This window comes from Geotrypetes seraphini, chromosome 9, assembly GCF_902459505.1.
Source record: "Geotrypetes seraphini chromosome 9, aGeoSer1.1, whole genome shotgun sequence".
NCBI lineage: Eukaryota > Metazoa > Chordata > Amphibia > Gymnophiona > Dermophiidae > Geotrypetes > Geotrypetes seraphini.
Window position 1 is genome coordinate 11,375,656 of NC_047092.1, and position 18,702 is coordinate 11,394,357.

An 18,702-nucleotide genomic window follows, 5' to 3' on the forward strand; every position below is an offset into this window, starting at 1 on the left:
CTGGCCATCTGTCCCGGGGCTGCTCTCAGCTTTCGAAGTGAAGGCCTCGGAAGGACCGTTTTGTAAACGTGGTGAGGGCGGGAGCCCTTTTGTGTTTCGGGGTGGTGGGGATGGAAGAGGAGGGGGGGTGAGAAAGACCCCCCCTCCGCCCTCCCTCCTTATCTCCGCCGCCACGCGCCAACCAACGGCCATCCCTGAAGCCATCCGCGACACGAGAAAGCGCGCGCGCCCAAGCAGCGGCAGGATCCTCGCGACTCGCTGACCTCGCCCTGACCCCACCTCCCTCGTGTCACTATCCGCTCTTACCCGCCGTCAACCGCGCGCGAGGCCCGTAGAGAGAGGCGGCAGCCAATCGCCTTCCCCGCGCGGCGCCTTTAAGAGCCGTAGCTCCGCCCCCTCCCTCCCTCCCCGCTCGCGCGAGCGCTGCGGCGGGCTTCCTGCTGACAAGATGGCGGCGTCTGGAGCGGCCTCGGCGTCGGGGAGCGGCGTCCTGGCCTACACGGTGCACAAGTGGAGCTCCTTCTCCTCCACCTACCTGCCCGAGTGAGTAAAGCCGCCGGCCGGCGCCTCCCGCCACGGTCTCTGGAGCCGGAGGGAGGCGGTTCCGCTCCTTTATCCCCTGGCGGCCGCGGTCGCAGCCTCGGCCCTGCCTCCGCGCAGACCCGGGGGGGGGAGGGGGCGAATAGCCTTAGGCGAGCGGTTTATCAGGGCCTGGAAAAAGTAAGGCTGGCGTATGAATCGCTTTAGTGTTGACATAAGCGCAGGGACGGGGGGAGGGGTTGGCAGCTGCCTGCCAGGGGGCAAAATCCAGTGTCTTGTCCCTTGCGATGCCGCGCGCTGATGCCCATCGACTTTGCTCGCGGTGACACCGGCTGCCAGAGGTCAGTGGTTTTTAGTTGCCTCGATGGATCCTTTGGCCAGAGATTAAAGCCAAGGCGGCCTGTAATTCAAGTGGCTGCTGGTTCATGTTTGATTTAATAAACTACTTTCCTGAAAGGAAAAAAAAAAAAAAAGTACTGCAGCGAAAACGACCTTTTACTAAGGTGCGTTAGGGCAGGGGTAGGGAATTCCGGCCCTCTAGAGCCCTATTCGAGTCGGGTTTTCAGGATTTACCCAATGAATATGCATTGAAAGCAGTGCATGCAAATAGATCTCATGCATATTCATTGGGGAAATCCTGAAAACCCGACTGGAATACGGCTCTTGAGGACCGGAGTTCCCTACCCCTGCGTTAGGGCCTTAACGCGAGGAATAGCGCGCGTGCTAGACCTGAACGCCAGTTGTTCTAGAAGCGTGCTGCGTGGTAATTTTCTGCGTGCGCTAAAAACGCTATCGCACCTTAGTAAAAGGAGCCCCAAGTGTCTTAGTGCTACCAGGACGAACTCTAGTACGATGCTCCAATTAGCTACTCGTACTTAATAAAGTAGTGCATCTTCTTATCCTCAAAATATGATGCACTAAATATACTGTAAGAAAGTGGTGTCTTCGCCTATTTCTGGGGCAGGAGTATTGAGAGTATAGACTACTCTGAAAAAATAAAATAATATATGTCAAATTCGATCACGCTAAGGGGCTGAAATCCAAAACACAGGCTAAGTTGCGGGCCGGACCCCGCCCCCATAATAGTACTAATTATAACACAATTTTTTCAGTTCATTTTTCATATATATACACATACACACAATATAATCTTATTAACACATAATGGTTAATCACAAAATTAAACTACACAAAGCACACTATGCTTCTCAACATTCATTCCTATCAGAACACAGATAACCCCTATGCAAATAAAGGGCCCAAAACTAAAAGTACTAATACATAAAAAAGGAACCCTAAGATTCAAGACTCTGCATGCAGTACAACCCCAGAGAAAAAATGAACAAATATATTTCCTCCTGAGCAGTGCAAAAGATAGACTAAAATTCTCAAAATTGACACAATTTAAACACCAAATTAAAAATAAAACCATTCCCTCTATCTTTGTCATCTCCCTCCCTCCCTCACCACTGCGGCTGTAAAGAATATTACTGGAGGCAGGAGAGGTACTCGTGCTCCCCCACCCCTGCGCGCATTGTACCGCTGGGCCAGACTAGTAGTGAGGTGGAGCTGGAGGAGGAAGTCAGGAGGGGAGGTGGGGCTGGAAATCAAGAGAGCAAGCTTACGGTTATAATCAATGTCTTTCCCCCTCGCTGCCTCATTTTTCTTTTGTGGTCTGGCTTTCTCCTCTCTTTGGCAGTAATTTAACACTGCTAGCCAGTAATTTACACCGCCAGTGGGGTTGTCAACTTGCGCGTGCATCCCAGCTGGGGCCGGCACAGTTAAATTCATGTCTGGTGCGCTGACGGCATGTGCAAGTTCACAATCACACCGGCGGTGTAAATTATTGGTCAGCAATGGGGTGCATCGCTGGGGTCGGCACAGTTAAATTTGTTTTTGTTGCATTGCTGACAAGCACAAGCTGATGATCACCGCGGCCCACGACTGCTATTGTTGCCGTCAGGTGAGGGCACAAAACAGAAAGCAAGGTGACATCTTGAAACCCTGTTTACTCCCCGTAATGCTGATCCTGAACCGCAGGCCTCGTAAAACAGCCAGGTGGGCTGGATTCGGCCCTCGGGCCTTGTGTTTGACACATGTGGTTTAAAGGCACAAACAAAGTTGCTTTTTTTTTTTTTTGTAAAATGTGACATTTGGTATACTTTAAATTACTTTTTATTGTGTGGAAAGTACTGGTCAATAGTTTCTCATTGATAAATGTAGGTTATTCTAGAGAAAGCTCCTGAGGCTATTCACCCTAGATACATTTTCTGAAAGCTGGTTCAAAATTCAGTATAAATGTTGCAAGTATGTACTTAAACAATGAATTGTTGAATTAAGTCACAATATCCTTAATCTTTCCTGTTTAGCTATATTATTTTGGTTGGTTGTTGTTTTTCACCAACAAATAAGGTTGTGGATAAATTCTGTCAAAATGGATTTCCATCAAGTACTGGCTTTATTTCTGAGCTATGTTTGTTTTTCATATAGCAGATATAACTACTAGCCTGAGGATCAAGGTCTCCAAAATTGCACACAGTATTCAAAATGGGACCTCACCAGAGATTTATACAACAGCATTGTTACCTCCTTTTTCCTACTATCCATTCCTATCCTTATGCATGTTTGATAGTGGCTTTCACAGGGCAGAAGCATAGGAAGATTGCTTCTGCTCTGCTTCACCACTAGAACATCAGGGCTTTAAAGGTAAGGTCTGCAGTGGTCAGAGAGGCGGGGTGGTTTAGAGTTGGCCGGTACAGGATGTGGAAAGGATTGCTCCTATCCTGGCTCACTGCTGGACCACCAGGGCTTCAGGCAGGCCCATGGAGGCCTGCAACAGGTCAGGGCAGAGGGTGGGTGTAGATCTGAGTACCTGAATATTAACAGATATCCCCATTTTGGGGTTTTTTTTGGGGGGGGGGCAAAAATCTTAGTTTATATTCGAGTATATTTGGTACTGTTTCTTTCTCTCCTGGTTGATGGATAAACCCCTTATGGTCTGGTCTGGGTGCTAAAGAAGTGATGTTACTATGGCATAGTTATGGTGGCTTTGTGATTGAAGAGAGCAGAACAGACCTGATCTTCTAAACCCACTTTAATAACAACCAATAGTGCAGTACATGTATAAAACAATCATGATTTCATAAAAATATCCTGGACTCGCCACACAGTGTGTTTCGTCTAGACTGCCTGCATCAGGAGTCGTAGAACATAATACACAAAAATACATATTAAACTAAATAAATAGTTATAAAAAGTAAAAATGAGTGATGATACTGGAAAAGATAACTTACATACCCTGATAAATAACAAACCAAATATACAAGCCAATTTGTAAGGACAGTATAAAGACACAAATATTTTATGACACATACATACCATATGTAATCAACAGCTGTAAATTTAAATAAACATTACCACATAATTTTATGTCATAGATAAACCAAGCAATCTTATCAATTAACAGATACAAATAGCAAGATCACACAATTATGACATTTTAGGTAAATCAATGACATAAAATTATGTGGTAATATTTATTTAAATTTACAGCTGTTGATTAAAATATTTTTGTCTCTTTAGTGTCCTTACAAATTGACTTGTGTATTTGATTTGTTATCAGGGTATGTATGTTATCTTTTCCATTATTATTCATTTTTACTTTTTATAATTATTTATTTTAATTAATAGATTTTACATTTCATGTGTATTTTTATGTATTATATGATATATGTTCTAGGACTCCTGATGCAGGCGCTCTAGCCGAAATACGTTGCGTGTCGAGTCCTGGACATGCTAGATGTTTCTATGATTGGTTGTTTTATACATGTACTGTACCATTGGTTGCTATTAAAGTGGGTTTAGAAGACCAGGCCTGTTCCGCTCTCTTCTATTGGATCCTGTTTCTGAGGAAGAGGTATTTGTCTCCTTTGTTGTTGCTAGTTTTGTGATTGAGGCTTGAGCCAGAACAAGTGATTGTGTGAATATAATGAACTTTGTCCTTGATAAACCTTTAGAGGATAAAGGAATTTTCCTTGATGAAGCTATGAGGGGCCACCGTTGGGATATATGTGAGATGTGCACCATTATTTTGAAAAAAGAAGTTTAATTTTTAATAAGGTATATGATGTAAAATGCACTATTGGACATTTTTCTAAGTTGGGTGAATAGTTTTTCAGTTGCAAGAAGGTTTTATGACCTCCTATTATAACTCCGTGTCCTGCAAACATTTTAAAACCTTGGCACTAAACTCTGGGCCGCAGCTGTAGGGCATCCAGAAATGCATGGTTGTGGATGCAACGCTGTCTGCTGTTGTGCAGAGGCCCTCCTGATGGGTCCTGAGTAGAGAATGACAAAGTGACAAAATTCATCACCGTCCCCGTCCCCGCGGATAACCGCGGGAAACCATCTTGATGTCATTCTTTAAGGAGAGAAGGAAGAATCAGAGTATGAATGGCCACAACCATTGACCCTCAAGCTTTGCTCTGAAGAATGCTGGTGTAGAAGGACTGAGGTTGAAATAGACACTAGAAAATGACATGGGATTATTTCCCGCGGTTATCCGCGGGGACGGGAACGGTGATGAATTTTGTCACCGTGTCATTCTCTAGTCCTGAGCATTTGATTACCACGCTGGTGGGGGGGTACTGCAGGAGAGGACCAAATTCTATAAACAGCTTCCCAATTGTAGGTGGCCAACTGCTGCCTAACCAGCCAATTGGGACGCACATTTTCTAAAAAAAAACCCAAAAATACCTCCTACGGCAGGCCGCCTACATTGGAGGTGCCTCTGGGAGTCTAAGGAGATGCGCAAGCTCGCCTAAGGCTAGGCATGTGCGTGGCTTGGCCCAGAAGTAGCCTTAGGCAGACCTAGGTGACCGTACATGTCCCCCCTAGGCCTGCGGTAGACACTTACACTCCCATAGGGGGATAGCCTAATGGATCTGGCCAATCAGAACATTAGGCCACTCCCAGAATGCACTGTGCATTGGGACTAAGTTTCCTGTTGGCCCAGGTGCCTAAGGCCACTCCTATGGGAGGGGCCTTGAGCGCCTGGGCAAATCGGGGCCTAAGGCCCCTCCCCAGTGCAATTCCACCATTCTTGAGAAGGCAGGCCAGCCAGCTGGAGGCAGGAAGGATGCTTCCAACTGGCTAACGATTTAAGGTGGGGGGGGGTCCGGTGGGGGGGATGCCCGCAATGTACCGGGGGTGGTGAGGTTCCGGAAGGATGGATTGGGCATCCCTCCTGCCGGTGATGTTCAGGGGTGGGGGTTTCAGTACTATGGAATTTCCGGAATCTTGGCTGGAAGGTGGATAGGGCTTTTTGATTGTCGATTGAGTGTAGTTGGTTGAGTACTGCTTTTTTGGGGATCTTTTGAAATGAATGGTAGGTTGCAGAAAGACCTATAGTTGCTGGGTATATGTGGGTCGAGTGGGTTTCTTTAGTGGTCTAATTGTTGATTTCCAGGTTGTAAGTACTGAGTCTTTGTAGAAAGGTATTAATGAGAGGAAGGATTGAAGATATAAAAGTGTTTTTCACCGCAACTAGAAGGTGTGATAGGGATCTAAGATGGAGCTGGATGGGTGAAGGGAGTCTACAATAAATGTGAGGTTATTGAATGAGATATTTTTGAAGTGCTTTAATTTTTCAGTTGTGGGTTTGATAGTTACGTTTGGGTAGAGGGGTACTGGTGTCTGTTGTGTGACAGTGTCAAGATGAGAATATATTCTGTCTGAAATAATGATTCACTTTTGAGGTTGGTGTTCAGGTTTCGGTTGTATGCTTGGGATGCTGTGTATATCTTTTTAGTTGGTGTAAAGAGGTTCTTTGATCTGCTGGAAGTTTTTAGTAGCTTTTGGGAGGAGTAGGCCTTTTTTTGGCTTTGAGAATAGCTTGTTTGTATTCTTCGTGTAGTTTCTTCAGTTGGTTTTAGCACCCTTTGGCCTTGATTTGTACCATTCTCTTCTCTTTCTGCTTTTTGTTAGTTCTCTGTTTTTGGCTCTTAATTTTTCAGTGAACCAGGGGGAGGAGAGATTGCAGGGGTATTTAATTTCTTTGACTGAGGCTAAGCCCTTATAGAGGTTTTCACTTTGGCGTGCCAGGTCTTGGCAGCTTCATCGATGGATTTGGATTCAGTGTTCTTGCTAGGTTAGAGACACATCCTTTATATCAAATGAGTTGTCATCGTAAACTCTCTTATACTTAGGTTTTCTTGGTTGATGGTTAATTTGCTGTGTAGGTGTGGTTGAAAGTTATTAGATGGTGATCAGAGCAGGGTACTGGATCAGTGGAGCAGTTCTTTTCCTGATTTTGATTGTAAACCACTTTGAGTAGAAAGACAGAAAACCAAGTATTAAGTAAACTAAACATTTTGGAGAGTTTGAGTCTGTAGTTCTTACGTTTTGGGAATCAGTTTTGGTATTAACAGACTTGCTAGTAGTCCTCACTCCTTATAATGGTAATTTCTCTACCTCCATCTGATGGTAAGGTTGCATAGCCCATCAGTCTGAACTTGTCTAGTAGAAATTGAGAAAGGAAATGAGCAAATAATATCAAATTTCACTTTACTTTAGCTTGCAGAAAGTACCATAATCTAGTTTATATTGTTTAAATAAATGTAATGCTCTGTTGCATAAATTCGCCCAAACAGTCTCTAGTGCAGGATGGGATCCTATTTCTAGCTGCTCCCATATTTTCTGTGGTGGCTCTCCCCTGTTCTTGGGGCTTTTTTCTGATATTTTTTGCACAGAGGCCCTTCATTTGAACTCCTGCTTCTAATGTAATCTTTTACTGAGACATCAGTCTGGTCCATTAAACATAGTTTAGGAGTGTTTTCTAATTTTACATGGTAGGTTGTTATGACCTGGTAAAAAGCAAGTTTCATTTTATTTCCCTTTTCGTCATCAGTGAACTGGAAGCAAGTCAAGCATTGCTATGTGGTAATTGTGCTGTTTGCTTAGTGCACTTGGTAGCAAGTGTTTTGCAGCCTAAGTAATTTTGAAGGGTGTCCTATTCTTTTTCTGCCTTTCTTTCAATGTTAATTTAACCAGATAGCTATGTGGACGGGTTCTTATTTAAATTAAGGGTTTTGCAGAAGCAGCTATTCCTTTAATACAGTTTACAACTACAAATACCAATTAAATCTAATTTGTTGAAGCAGAAAATTGTCATCAGACGCATGCGACAGGTCTTGTTAAGAGTGGTCATAGGAGTTGAGGGGCAGTCCCACCCTTTTGCCCCTTTCCCAAAGTAAGCAGTCCAAACGACACCAGCGCTGTTACTGAAATAATGGTGACACCACTGGTCCACAAGTTTAAAAATTTGTAACCTAATGAATCCTAAAATAAGTATTATCCCAGGACAAGCAGGCAGCCTATTCTCACATATGGGTGACATCATCAACGGAGCCCGGATGCGGAAAACTGAGAACTAATAGAGAATAGCTAAGAGAGAATAGCTGCCTGCTGTCCCTGGATAACACCTGTTACGGTAAGTAACTGTGCTCTTCTCCCCTTCTTCTGTCATGTTCCCTTTTTCTTATTAGAATGTCTAAAGTAACTATCTGAATAGGGAAATGTATTGCTTGAATGTATGTTAAAGTCTAATTTAACTTAACTCTACTAGCACAAGCTTTGTTTGTTTTTAAGCAGCCATTCTATTCTGTTTGTTTCTCTTGGGATCAGTCCGCTTACAGCTCTGTAAATTTCCATGCCTGTGAATTAAGCTGAGTAATGTTTCATAACCAGTTTGTTTTGCTTTGTTTGGATATCAGCTGATGCCTCCTTCCTTTCACCCTGGCTGCACTTGAAGGAAATAATTGCTGCTATGTAGAGAACATTCCACTCTGGTAACTGTGAATCCTGTCCTCTTGTTTCTATTATTTTATTCTTTGTGCCCAGCTACTGGCACAGAAGGTGTTTAGCAGTTTGAGGGCAGGACTTTGATGGAAATTCTTTATGCAGGGCAGGTAACAAGTACCGCAGTGCAGGTCACTTTCAGATGTAGGCAGGTTGGAGTAGGCCACTTGTTATGGAGAGTTATCTGTGTAACGAATGAATATAGACTGGCAAAGGAATGCTACCGTCAAACAGTGTTTCAAACAGTATTGGAATGAGAAAGATTTGGAATTTGGCTCATGCCTTCCTTAACAGTAAGAAGAATTAAAATTAAGTAGAGTAGATGTTAATAAAGGGATGCGTCCTTGGATACTCACTGGTGGCGAGAAATGCAGTCCATGGAATTGGAAAGGAAATAATTATCTGTCCTGCAATAAAGCCGTCTCTTGTATTTTTCTCCATCTTTCTCCAAAGTTCTGCAACTATTTTGCAGGGCAGCCAAGTAGCAAAGCTTTCTATTGCATGAACTGTGACTTAATGATGGCAGAATAAGTCCTTGGTGTCCTTCATATTTTTTTTCTCTATTGTCAACATGTTTGACATTCTGAGGGTAATTTCACTGTCCACATGCTTTTTACCTTGGGAGGAGTTTTGCATCGAATATCAAAGCAAACATGCATTTTTACCTTTGCTTTAAAAATTGCTGTGTGTGCAAACTAAAGCCATTTGTACCCGGAGGGGACGATCCAAGTTGGCGGATGCGTAGCAGGTCCCGGTTGTTTTGTTTTTTCTTCAAGTTTATTGCTGCTTTTCCTATTTTCTGACTATGCCCCATACTAAGAGGAAAGGGGCCATGAGATTATCTCAATCTGCGGCCCTTACCTCATCAATGACGCAGCAAACACTCCAGCGGTTCTTCGAGCTGTGGGATGCAGCTGACTCTCTGATTTCCCAGTGGCGGCAGCCATCCGCGGTGGAGCACTTGAGCATTTGGATTTTGAGACATCTTTGTCTCCGCCAACGATCTCTGCACCGCTCTGTCCAGAAGCAGGCAGAGCAGCAACTTGTTCTCTGGAGGGGAGGAGGGAGTTATTCCGGAGCAGACAGTGGGCGGAGCTACATTCTCAACTGGAGAGCAGGGGAGTAAGAACTCTGAGGTAGCTAAAGCCTCAGGAAGAACCCCAGCTAACACCCTGGATATCCTTTTGGAGGCCATAAGGAGAATGGAGGAGAAGGTGGAGAAGACTGCTTCAGACGTGCAAGTACTTGTAACTAAAGTAGACTCCTTTACTTCTAATATTGAAAAGGTGAAACAAGAATGTTTAGAAAAGGTAGACTCTGAGACTATTCCTCTGAAAAATTCTATTACTACTATAATCAGAGACCAGACCACTCTTTCACGCAAGATAGAAATGATTGAAAATTATAATCGCCAATTAAATTTAAGAGTATTGAACTGTCCAAAAAATTTTTCACTGACGCAGATTGAGATCTAACTAAACTAAATTAAACCTTGGGTTTGTATACCGCATCATCTCTACATTAGCAAAGCTCGACACGGTTAACAAGGGTTAGGGTAGAAAGGAACTCCAGTGAAAGGAAAAGACAAAATGAAGAGAAAATTTAGGACAGAGTAAACAGAGAGAGGAAGAGTTACATTTTTGAAAATAACCAGGTTTTCAGATCTTCAAAAAATTTTGGGTGGAGAATTTGTCTTTTCCACCAGATCAATTGCCACCTATAAATAAGGCTTACCTATCTCTGAAAATTTACTACTTTCTGGGAATTTACCAACAGATATGGATTTACAAAATGTAACAGCAGTCTTGGAAGATTCATTTACGGATGTAAAGGACAGAGCTGCATTAATTGTAAATTTTATAGTTGAGCAAGATCTCAAATTCAATCATGTGGTTATTCTTTAAAAAAATAGGTACACCTTTCTGTGGCCAATGTATATGGCTTCATCGTGATGTTACAAAATCAACACTATTTTTACCAATGCAAGAAGATACTAAGAAGTTGGGGGCTACTTTTACTTTAGCTTTTCCTTGTAAATGTCTAATTAAGTTTATGAGTTTAAAATATGTTTTTTATGCACCTGATCACCTAAGATCCTTTTTGGACCTTAAGGGGTTAATCAGAGGTGGAGAATCCAGCTCTAAAAAAATAATCCGGGGGGGGGGGGGGTTGTAGACATATTAAGCCTGTTTCTTAATTTATAAACAGTAATTTTACTTCGATTATCTCCCTATAACTGGATCGTTCTTTCAAATTGAGGTCTATGAAGGAGTTATAACCATCAAGAATTGGTCTTGTTTCCTAAAGGAATGTGAATATTTTTTGTTTGATTTTTCTTTTTATATGATGGATTATGACTCTGTATTACTTTATCAAGTTGTACTACTTGTGAGTAAAATGATAATGAATAAAAATAAAAAAGCCATTTGTACCCTTTATTTTTTTAGGTTCGGGAAATGCAGCTTCTTGCATAAATGAGCACACACTAAATGCAAATAATGCTCACTACAAAAAAATCAATGTGTAGTAATGTACTCTAGTAGATGCATTCTGGGAAAAAGTCTGTTCAATTATGGGACCTGCTAATGAAGAGCAAGGCAGAGTAGGAGGCCGATTGTCAAAGCTGGGCATGAAAGCCCCCAACACAACAAAGCCAAAAAATAGCTTAGGGATGCTTGTAGGAATCGATATGCAAATTAAATGTGTGCTTAATTTACACTAGTAGTAAACCAAAAGTAGGTGAAGGAATGTGCCTGGCACATGCTCACAAAGGTTTTGCAGTAAGCAAGGCTCTTCTTATGCACATGCCCAGACAAACCCTAAAGTGCAAACATACATTGATGCTGCTTGTTGAAGGTTTCTGGTTCTTGCTGTGTCTTGTCAGATAGAACCAACATTTCATCCATTGTGCAGTGGCTTTTTTTTTTTTTTTATTAACCCAATTGGCTAGGGCTTGAAGTGAATGAAGCAGGAAAGTCTGTTGGTCACCAATTTGAATTTTGGTAGAAAAGTCAGTCTCTGTTTCCCATAGAATGGAAACGTCTCTGGTGAGTTGAGATGTTTTCCCCGTGAAGCTGGGTTATATGTTCTGTCAGGTTTTCTGCACTAACATCTTCCTTTATTGAAGGTTTCTGGGTCTCGCTGTGTCTTATCAGATAGACCAGATGTTTTAACCATCATGCTGTGGCTTTCTTCAGGTTATGCTGTGAGGTCTGCAGTTTCTTTATATGCCCTGAAACATTGATACTGCTTTTCTGCACCTTTAAATATGAACATTTCAAAAATTGTTTGCATTTAAAATTTTGAAAGACTTGAAAGAATAACAGATGCTGATGGGAGCTTTCACTTTTGGTTTTGTTCTGACTCGCACACTTGCTTGTTTCTCACTTAAACCCTGTACAAACTTCCTTCTACTTCCAAAAGAAGACAAACCCCCAGAGTTTTATTTGACAAATTGACAAGAAACCTTCAGTGCTATCCTTAAGGTAGCTGTCTGTAAGATTTTGGCATTAAGAAATTTTTGCTTCTGCTCATTTAAACACTGTGTTCTGAGCATTATACAGGAATACTATCTGACCTAATTTACATCCATTGAAATTATTTATTTCTCTACAATTGTGGTAATGTTTAGTGCACATCTTAGCACCCATGATTCAGCTTTTTGAGCATTCTCTTCACATTATTGTGTGTGCATAATCAGTTGCTAAACCCTTTTCTAGGTGTGTTATTCTGGCCAGTAGGGTATCCCTCCCATGCTCGTGAACCACATAGAAGGAATTGACTCCAGCCAACTCCATCTCCTTCTCCAGCAGGCTTTGCTGCCCCCTTCAGTTTTTCCTTCTGGGAGGTATCTTTCTGCTCTGGTCTGTATATTTCTATATTGTTTTTGGTGGGGTTTTTTTGTGGCTTTCAGTGCACCAGAGCTCCCCAATGTGGGGGAAATCTCTGCCTGCCTGGAGAAGAAGCAGACTTGGCAGGTTAATCTCTTGAGAACCTGTTTGGTTAGCCTGCAGAAAACTTTGTGGAACTGGGGGTCCTCCCTTGTTGCTTAGCTCAGTGTTTTTCAACCTTTTTTGGGCAAAGGCACACTTGTTTCATGAAAAAAATCACGAGGCACACCACCATTAGAAAATGTTAAAAAATTTAACTCTCTGCCTATATTGATTATATATAAAGTAATTCTCTTGAATAGGAATCAAATAAACACAAAGAAAGTATTTTATAATTACTTTATTATGAAATATTAAGTAAACAGAATAGTGAAAAATTATAAAATACTTTATTCAGTGCGAAACCTGAGCCTGTTTGGCTGAACACAAAGCTGATATTCTGGCTGGAATCGAAGAAAGACACACACGTAGCTCTTCGTCAACAGCTCTCAGTCTCTCTCTGTATTTGGTTTTTATAGCATACAAAAATAGACAAATATACCCTCCTCCATCCTTTTTATTAAACCACAATAGCAGTTTTTAGCGCAGGGAGCTGCGCTGAATGCCCAGCGCTGCTCTTGATGCTCATAGGCTCCCTGCGCTAAAAACCACTATTGCGGTTTAGTAAAAGGTGACCATATTGTAAAATATAGACAGCAGATATAAATTCAGAACTGTGCATAGTAAGTGAAGGGAAGTTTTCATCTCTGGGAATTTACCCAGTTAACTATTAAGTTATTTGGGCAAATTCCTTTGAAAACTGTGGTAATACTGCCTCCACTTTGCTAAATTTAAAATAAAATCATTTTTCCTACCTTGTCTGGTGATTTCTGGTTGCACTTTCTTCTTCTGACTGTGCATCCAATCTTTCTTCCCTTCTATCAGCCTGTATGCTTTCTCTCCTCCACACCTCATTCCCTCCCCCAACTTTTTGTTCCTCTCTCCCTGACCTTTCTTTCTTTTTTTCTGTTTCTCTTCTTTCCTTCTGTTTCCCTGCCTGCCCCCTTTCTTTCTTTCTCCCTGCCGTTCCCCAAGCCACTGCCACTGCCATCGGGGAACAGGACCCACCAATGGATAACAGGCCCCAAAGCCGACTCCGACGCATGCTCTCCCTGACGTCAATTCTGCAATCAGAGAGGAAGTTCCGCCCAGCCAGGCAGCGATTGGCTGGCCCGAACTTCCTCTCTGCCTGCAGAATTGACGTCGGGGAGAAGAAGACTTATCGGCTCGATAGATTAGATCGCCAAGACAAAGTGAGTCCTGGGTGATCGACTCACTTTGCCTTGGCGAGCTACTGGCGCCCCTGCCTCGGGCCCCCTGTCAGCTCCGGGCCCGGCGGCCCTGCGGCACACCAGGCAACATCTCGCGGCACACTAGTGTGCCGCGGAACAGCGGTTGAAAAACACTGGCTTAGCTCACCCACTGATTTGCAGGGGCTCGAGCGCAGGCTTTTAGATATCCGCAGTGGGCTTAGCAAGGCTCTTCAGGGTGCCAGCTGTGATTTTGCTTCCCCCCTTCGTGCACTTGGTTCCGCAGGGGGTTGAGGATCAGTTCAGCTGGCAGCCCGAAGATCTCTGCATTTGGAGGACAGTCTGATTGAGGCAAGGTTTCTTCTCTCAGATTAAGCTATGAATTAGAGCTGAGGCAGGCTGCAGCACCTTCAGATCACATGACATAGTAAGGCTGTTAGCCTATGGGCAAAATGGGGGAGTTCTGACAAACTATTTTTAGATGTTTCGGCTATATGCTATAGGGTCCCCCTCACATCTAAAATCCTGTTTTCAGAGGGTTTTTAAAAATTTTTTACTTTTGGTTAAGGTGTTTCTGATCCATGTTTTAGACTAAACATTGCCATGGCAGCCATCTTGAATTTCCCAATTTTTAAAAGTTCGCTAGATCATTCAAATCACCTCAATTTTCCTCAAAACTGGCAGGGATGGAGTCCTCAGGCTTTTTTACCCCAATTTCATGTAGATTTGTGCTGGATGGATGCTGGAGGAGTGTCCTTTTGCCATGTGCCTTGCAGCATGTGAAGGGGAGGTGGGGGCATCAGGCTTAGCTTCCTTTTTGGTCTCTCTGGCTGAGGAACCTTTTGGGGGGCCTGTTTACCGGGACTCAGAGCTGCCAAGTACAGACCTTCTCCTGAATTTGTTAATTTGATGTGGAGACCCTATTTGGATAGCCAGGATCCTCATAGGAGGTCTGGCAGCGAGTCAGGGAGTCACTCAAGGGGGCTTGGTCTCCCAGGGCACATCATGGTGATTGGCAGAAGCTGTCCAAGACCCTTGGGACCGTTCTGACAGACTCAGAAGGGGAGGGATTAATTTTTATGTCCTTGTTGTCGTAGAGCGGGTTTTCCCTGCTGAGTAATTTAGGGCTGCAAGTAGGAGTGAGTACACAGGAAGCAGTGAGGACCCACGACCAAGGGGGATCCTGGCAGAGGAATGGCTCAAAACTCCAGTCTGTTGATAAACCATTTTCTCTGGGAGGCCGACCACCGCCCCTGTATTGGATGTCTGTTGCAATGGCCTCCCCAGCCGAATAAGCTGGCATCTGTTGTGAGAATCACCCACAAAGCTATCCTGAGGGGCATGCCCTGCAGTAATGTCTGTGGATGGCACCATCAACTCATACTGCAGCGGGATTCCAGAGTCCACAGGAGAGTCATCTGAAGTGAGTCCATTTGTGGGGACCACTGAGATAGTAGTGCATTCTGGAGTGAAGGCATCTGAGCCTTCACCCAAGAGACTACATCTATAGTGGCTGCCATGGAGTCCAGCACTTGATGGCAGTGCCATAAAGATGGGCTGGCTTGGCCATTCGTCCCATTATCTGCATGCAGGTCTGTTTGCGTGCTTCAGGAAGATAAACTCGATGCAAGTAGTAGAGTCTTTGCGGGTGCCTCCATTGGAGCCGATCCACTCGATGCAAGAGCTCGAGTCTTTGCGAGTGCCTCAAGGTGCTTCCAGCCAACCACCTCTGCTTCAATCAACTGCTTCCAGCCCCATCCACTCACTGGGGGCCTCATCGAAGACTCACTCGCCTCGTGTGTCGAGGCATACTTCCAGACACAGCTCGCATCATCGATCGAGACATTCTTCGAGGCACTCATCCAGGCATGCCTCGCCCCATCGGAAGCAGCCTTTTCGTTAGTGTTCCCCACCTGCTACTTCGCCTCCCCCACTACCGGAGCTCGAAGACACGATGGGGTCTTTCTCGCCTTCTCGATCACCGTCCTCATTGGATCCAGAGGCCTCGATGTCTTCGAGTCCTTCTCGAGGCCCTGCTTTGGCTGACCAGCTGTCCTTCTCCTCCTTTCTTCGGCAGATGGCTGGTGATTTGGACATTCAACTGGACACGGGTTCCAAATTCTCGAAGGAGTATCTGGAGACTATGCATCTCCCTCAACCGCCTGCTGAATCCCTCAAGCTTCCTCTTCATAAGCTGCTGGATCAGACCTTTGTTCGTTGTCTTGAAACACCCTATTCCATCCCTGCTGTGCCGGGCAAATTGGATACCAGGTACCGCACGGTCCACCATAAGGGATTTGATGGTGCCCAACTCTCCCATCAGTCCCTCTTGGTGGAGTCCTCACTGAAGCGGTCTCATCCCTCCCAGGTGTATGCCACCATTCTGCCTGGCAGGGAGGGCAAGACCATGGACAGGTTTGGCAGAAGAATTTACCAGAACGCCATGATGACATCCAGGGTTCTTAATTACAACTTTCACTTCATCACCTATTTTGAATTTTTCCTGTCTGTCCTTCAAAAATGTATGCCATATTTGGACTCCCGAGCACAGTTTGAGTACCAGGAGGTTTTGGCTTCGTTGTCCCAACTCCGGTTGCAGATGATGCAGTCCTCCTACGATGCCTTTGAGTTGTCTGCTCGGGCTATGGCGTGCTCGATGGCCATGCGCCGCCTGGCGTGGCTCAGGACCATCAACATGGACCCCAATCTTCAGGACAGGCTGGCCAACGACCCATGTGTTGGTACCGACCTCTTCGATGAGTCCATTGAGGCGGCGACCAAAAATCTCTCGGACCACGAGAAGTCTTTCCAATCCATTCTTTGTCCGAAATCCAAGCCTGCTCCTCCTCATCCATCACGTCCACCGTTGATCTACCAGCGGCGTTTCCCGCCTAAACAGGCTCCTGCCATCCGTCAGCCTGTTAAGAGACAGCATCCCCAAAAGCAACAACAGAAGCCTCAGCCTTCTGCTGTCCCTAAGGCTCCTCAGCCTTTATGACTGTCTTGTGGAGAGCATAACGTCCGTCGTTCTGCCATTTCCAGTTTTTCCACAGATAGGGGGTCGTCTCCATCACTTTTACCATTGATGGACGACTATTACCACCGACCTCTCGGTCCTTTCCATCGTAAGGGAGGGATACTCTCTTCAGTTCCATCAAGTTCCTCCGGAACATCCTCTAAGAGAGTATCTTTCCAACTTGACCCAGACCGCCCTTCTTCAGAAAGCTCAAGCTTTGTTGCATCTCCGGGCTGTCGAGCTGGTTCCTTTGGCTCAACAGAACAAGGGTTTTTACTCCCGGTATTTCCTTGTTCCGAAGAAGACAGACGATCTGCGCCCCATTTTGGATCTCAGGGTGCTCAACAAATTTCTGGTCAAAGAAAAATTTCGCATGTTGACACTGGCATCCCTATATCCCCTCATCGAGCAGAACGACTGGTTATGCTCTCTGGATCTCAAGGAGGCCTATACTCACATTCCCATTCATCCAGCCTTCCGTCAATATCTCAGATTCCGGGTGGGACATCTTCATCTCCAATACCGAGTGCTTCCTTTCGGCCTGGCCTCGTCACCCAGAGTCTTCACCAAGTGCCTGGTTGTGGTGGCAGCAGCGCTCAGGACACATGGTCTTCAGGTGTTTCCCTACCTGGATGACTGGCTCATCAAGGATTCCACGTCTCAGGGAGTTGTCCTGGCGATCCAGAGGACTATCTGGTTCTTGCAGAATCTGGGGTTCGAGATCAACTTTCCAAAATCCCATCTGCAACCTTCCCAGACTCTTCCCTTCATCGGAGCTGTGCTGGATACTACTCAACTCAGGGCGTTCTTCCCTCCTCAACGTCTGGACGTTCTCCTCCATCTTTGTCGCTCAGTGTCCTCTCGCCTGTCCATCTCGGCGAGACACATGATGGTTCTTCTGGGCCACATGGCCTCTACGGTCCACATAACTCTTTTTGCCAGACTTCACCTCCGGATTCCTCAGTGGACCCTGGCATCTCAGTGGATGCAGGTATCCTACCCTCTGTCTCGACACATCCAGGTCACTCCTGCTCTGACTCAATCTCTTCGCTGGTGGATGCTCTCTTCCAATCTATCCAGAGGTTTGCTGTTTCACACCCCCCCATCAGAAAGTTCTCACGACCGACTCTTCGACTTATTCTTGGGGGGCTCATCTGGATGGTCTCTGCACTCAAGGTTACTGGACCAGCGCGGACCGCCATTGCCACATCAATCTCCTAGAGCTTAGGGCAATTTTCAATGTTCTCAATGCTTTTCAACATCTGCTTCACAACCGTATTGTCCTCATTCGCACGGACAACCAAGTCGCCATGTACTAGGTCAACAAACAGGGAGGCACGGGATCGGCCTCCCTCTGCCAGGAAGCTCTGAAAGTTTGGGATTGGGCAATTCGCCACATCACCTTCCTCAAAGCTGTCTACATTCAGGGGGTGGACAATGCCTTCGCGGACAACTTGAGTCGTCTTCTGCAACCTCATGAGTGGACTCTTCACTCCACGCCCCTTCATCTCATCTTCTCTCAGTGGGGAACGCCTCAGATAGACCTCTTTGCAGCCCCCCACAACTTCAAACTGCCTCAGTTCTGCTCCAGGATCTACACTCCTCATCGCCTCGAGGCAGATGCTTTTCTTCTGGACTGGACGAATCTCTTTCTATATGCGTTTCCTCTATTTCCTCTCATTCAAAAGACTCTAGTCAAGCTGAAGTCCGACCATGCCACCATGATTCTGATTGCTCCTCGGTGGCCCAGACAACCTTGGTACTCCCTTCTACTTCAACTCAGCACCAGGGAGCCTTACCTTCTACCGGTTTATCCCTCGCTACTTACACAGCATCAGGGATCGCTGCTTCATCCTACCTGCATTCTCTACACCTGACAGCTTGGTTCCTCTCGACATAGCTCCTCTCCAGTTTTCTCAACCTGTGAGGGATGTTTTGGAAGCTTCACGGAAGCCTGCTACTAGACAATGCTATCACCAAAAGTGGACTAGATTTTCTACTTGATGTTTTTCTCATCATCAGGAACCTCAGCATTCCTCCTTATCTTCAGTTTTGGACTATCTTTTGCACCTTTCTCAGTCTGGCCTTAAGTCAACTTTGATACAAGTCC

The 18,702-nt window shown here is 45.0% G+C and overlaps 1 protein-coding gene across 1 annotated transcript in view; it reads left to right on the plus strand.

Moving 5' to 3' along the window:
• Window positions 1-395: 395 nt before the first annotated feature.
• Window positions 396-18,702, plus strand: part of MKLN1 (muskelin 1) — a 158,495-nt gene continuing 140,188 nt past the window's right edge. Inside the window, exon 1 of the mRNA XM_033957577.1 lies at window positions 396-543. Within this exon, the coding sequence (XP_033813468.1) occupies window positions 449-543 (95 nt within the window). The 5' untranslated portion in view covers window positions 396-448. The remainder of the gene's footprint in view (window positions 544-18,702) is intronic.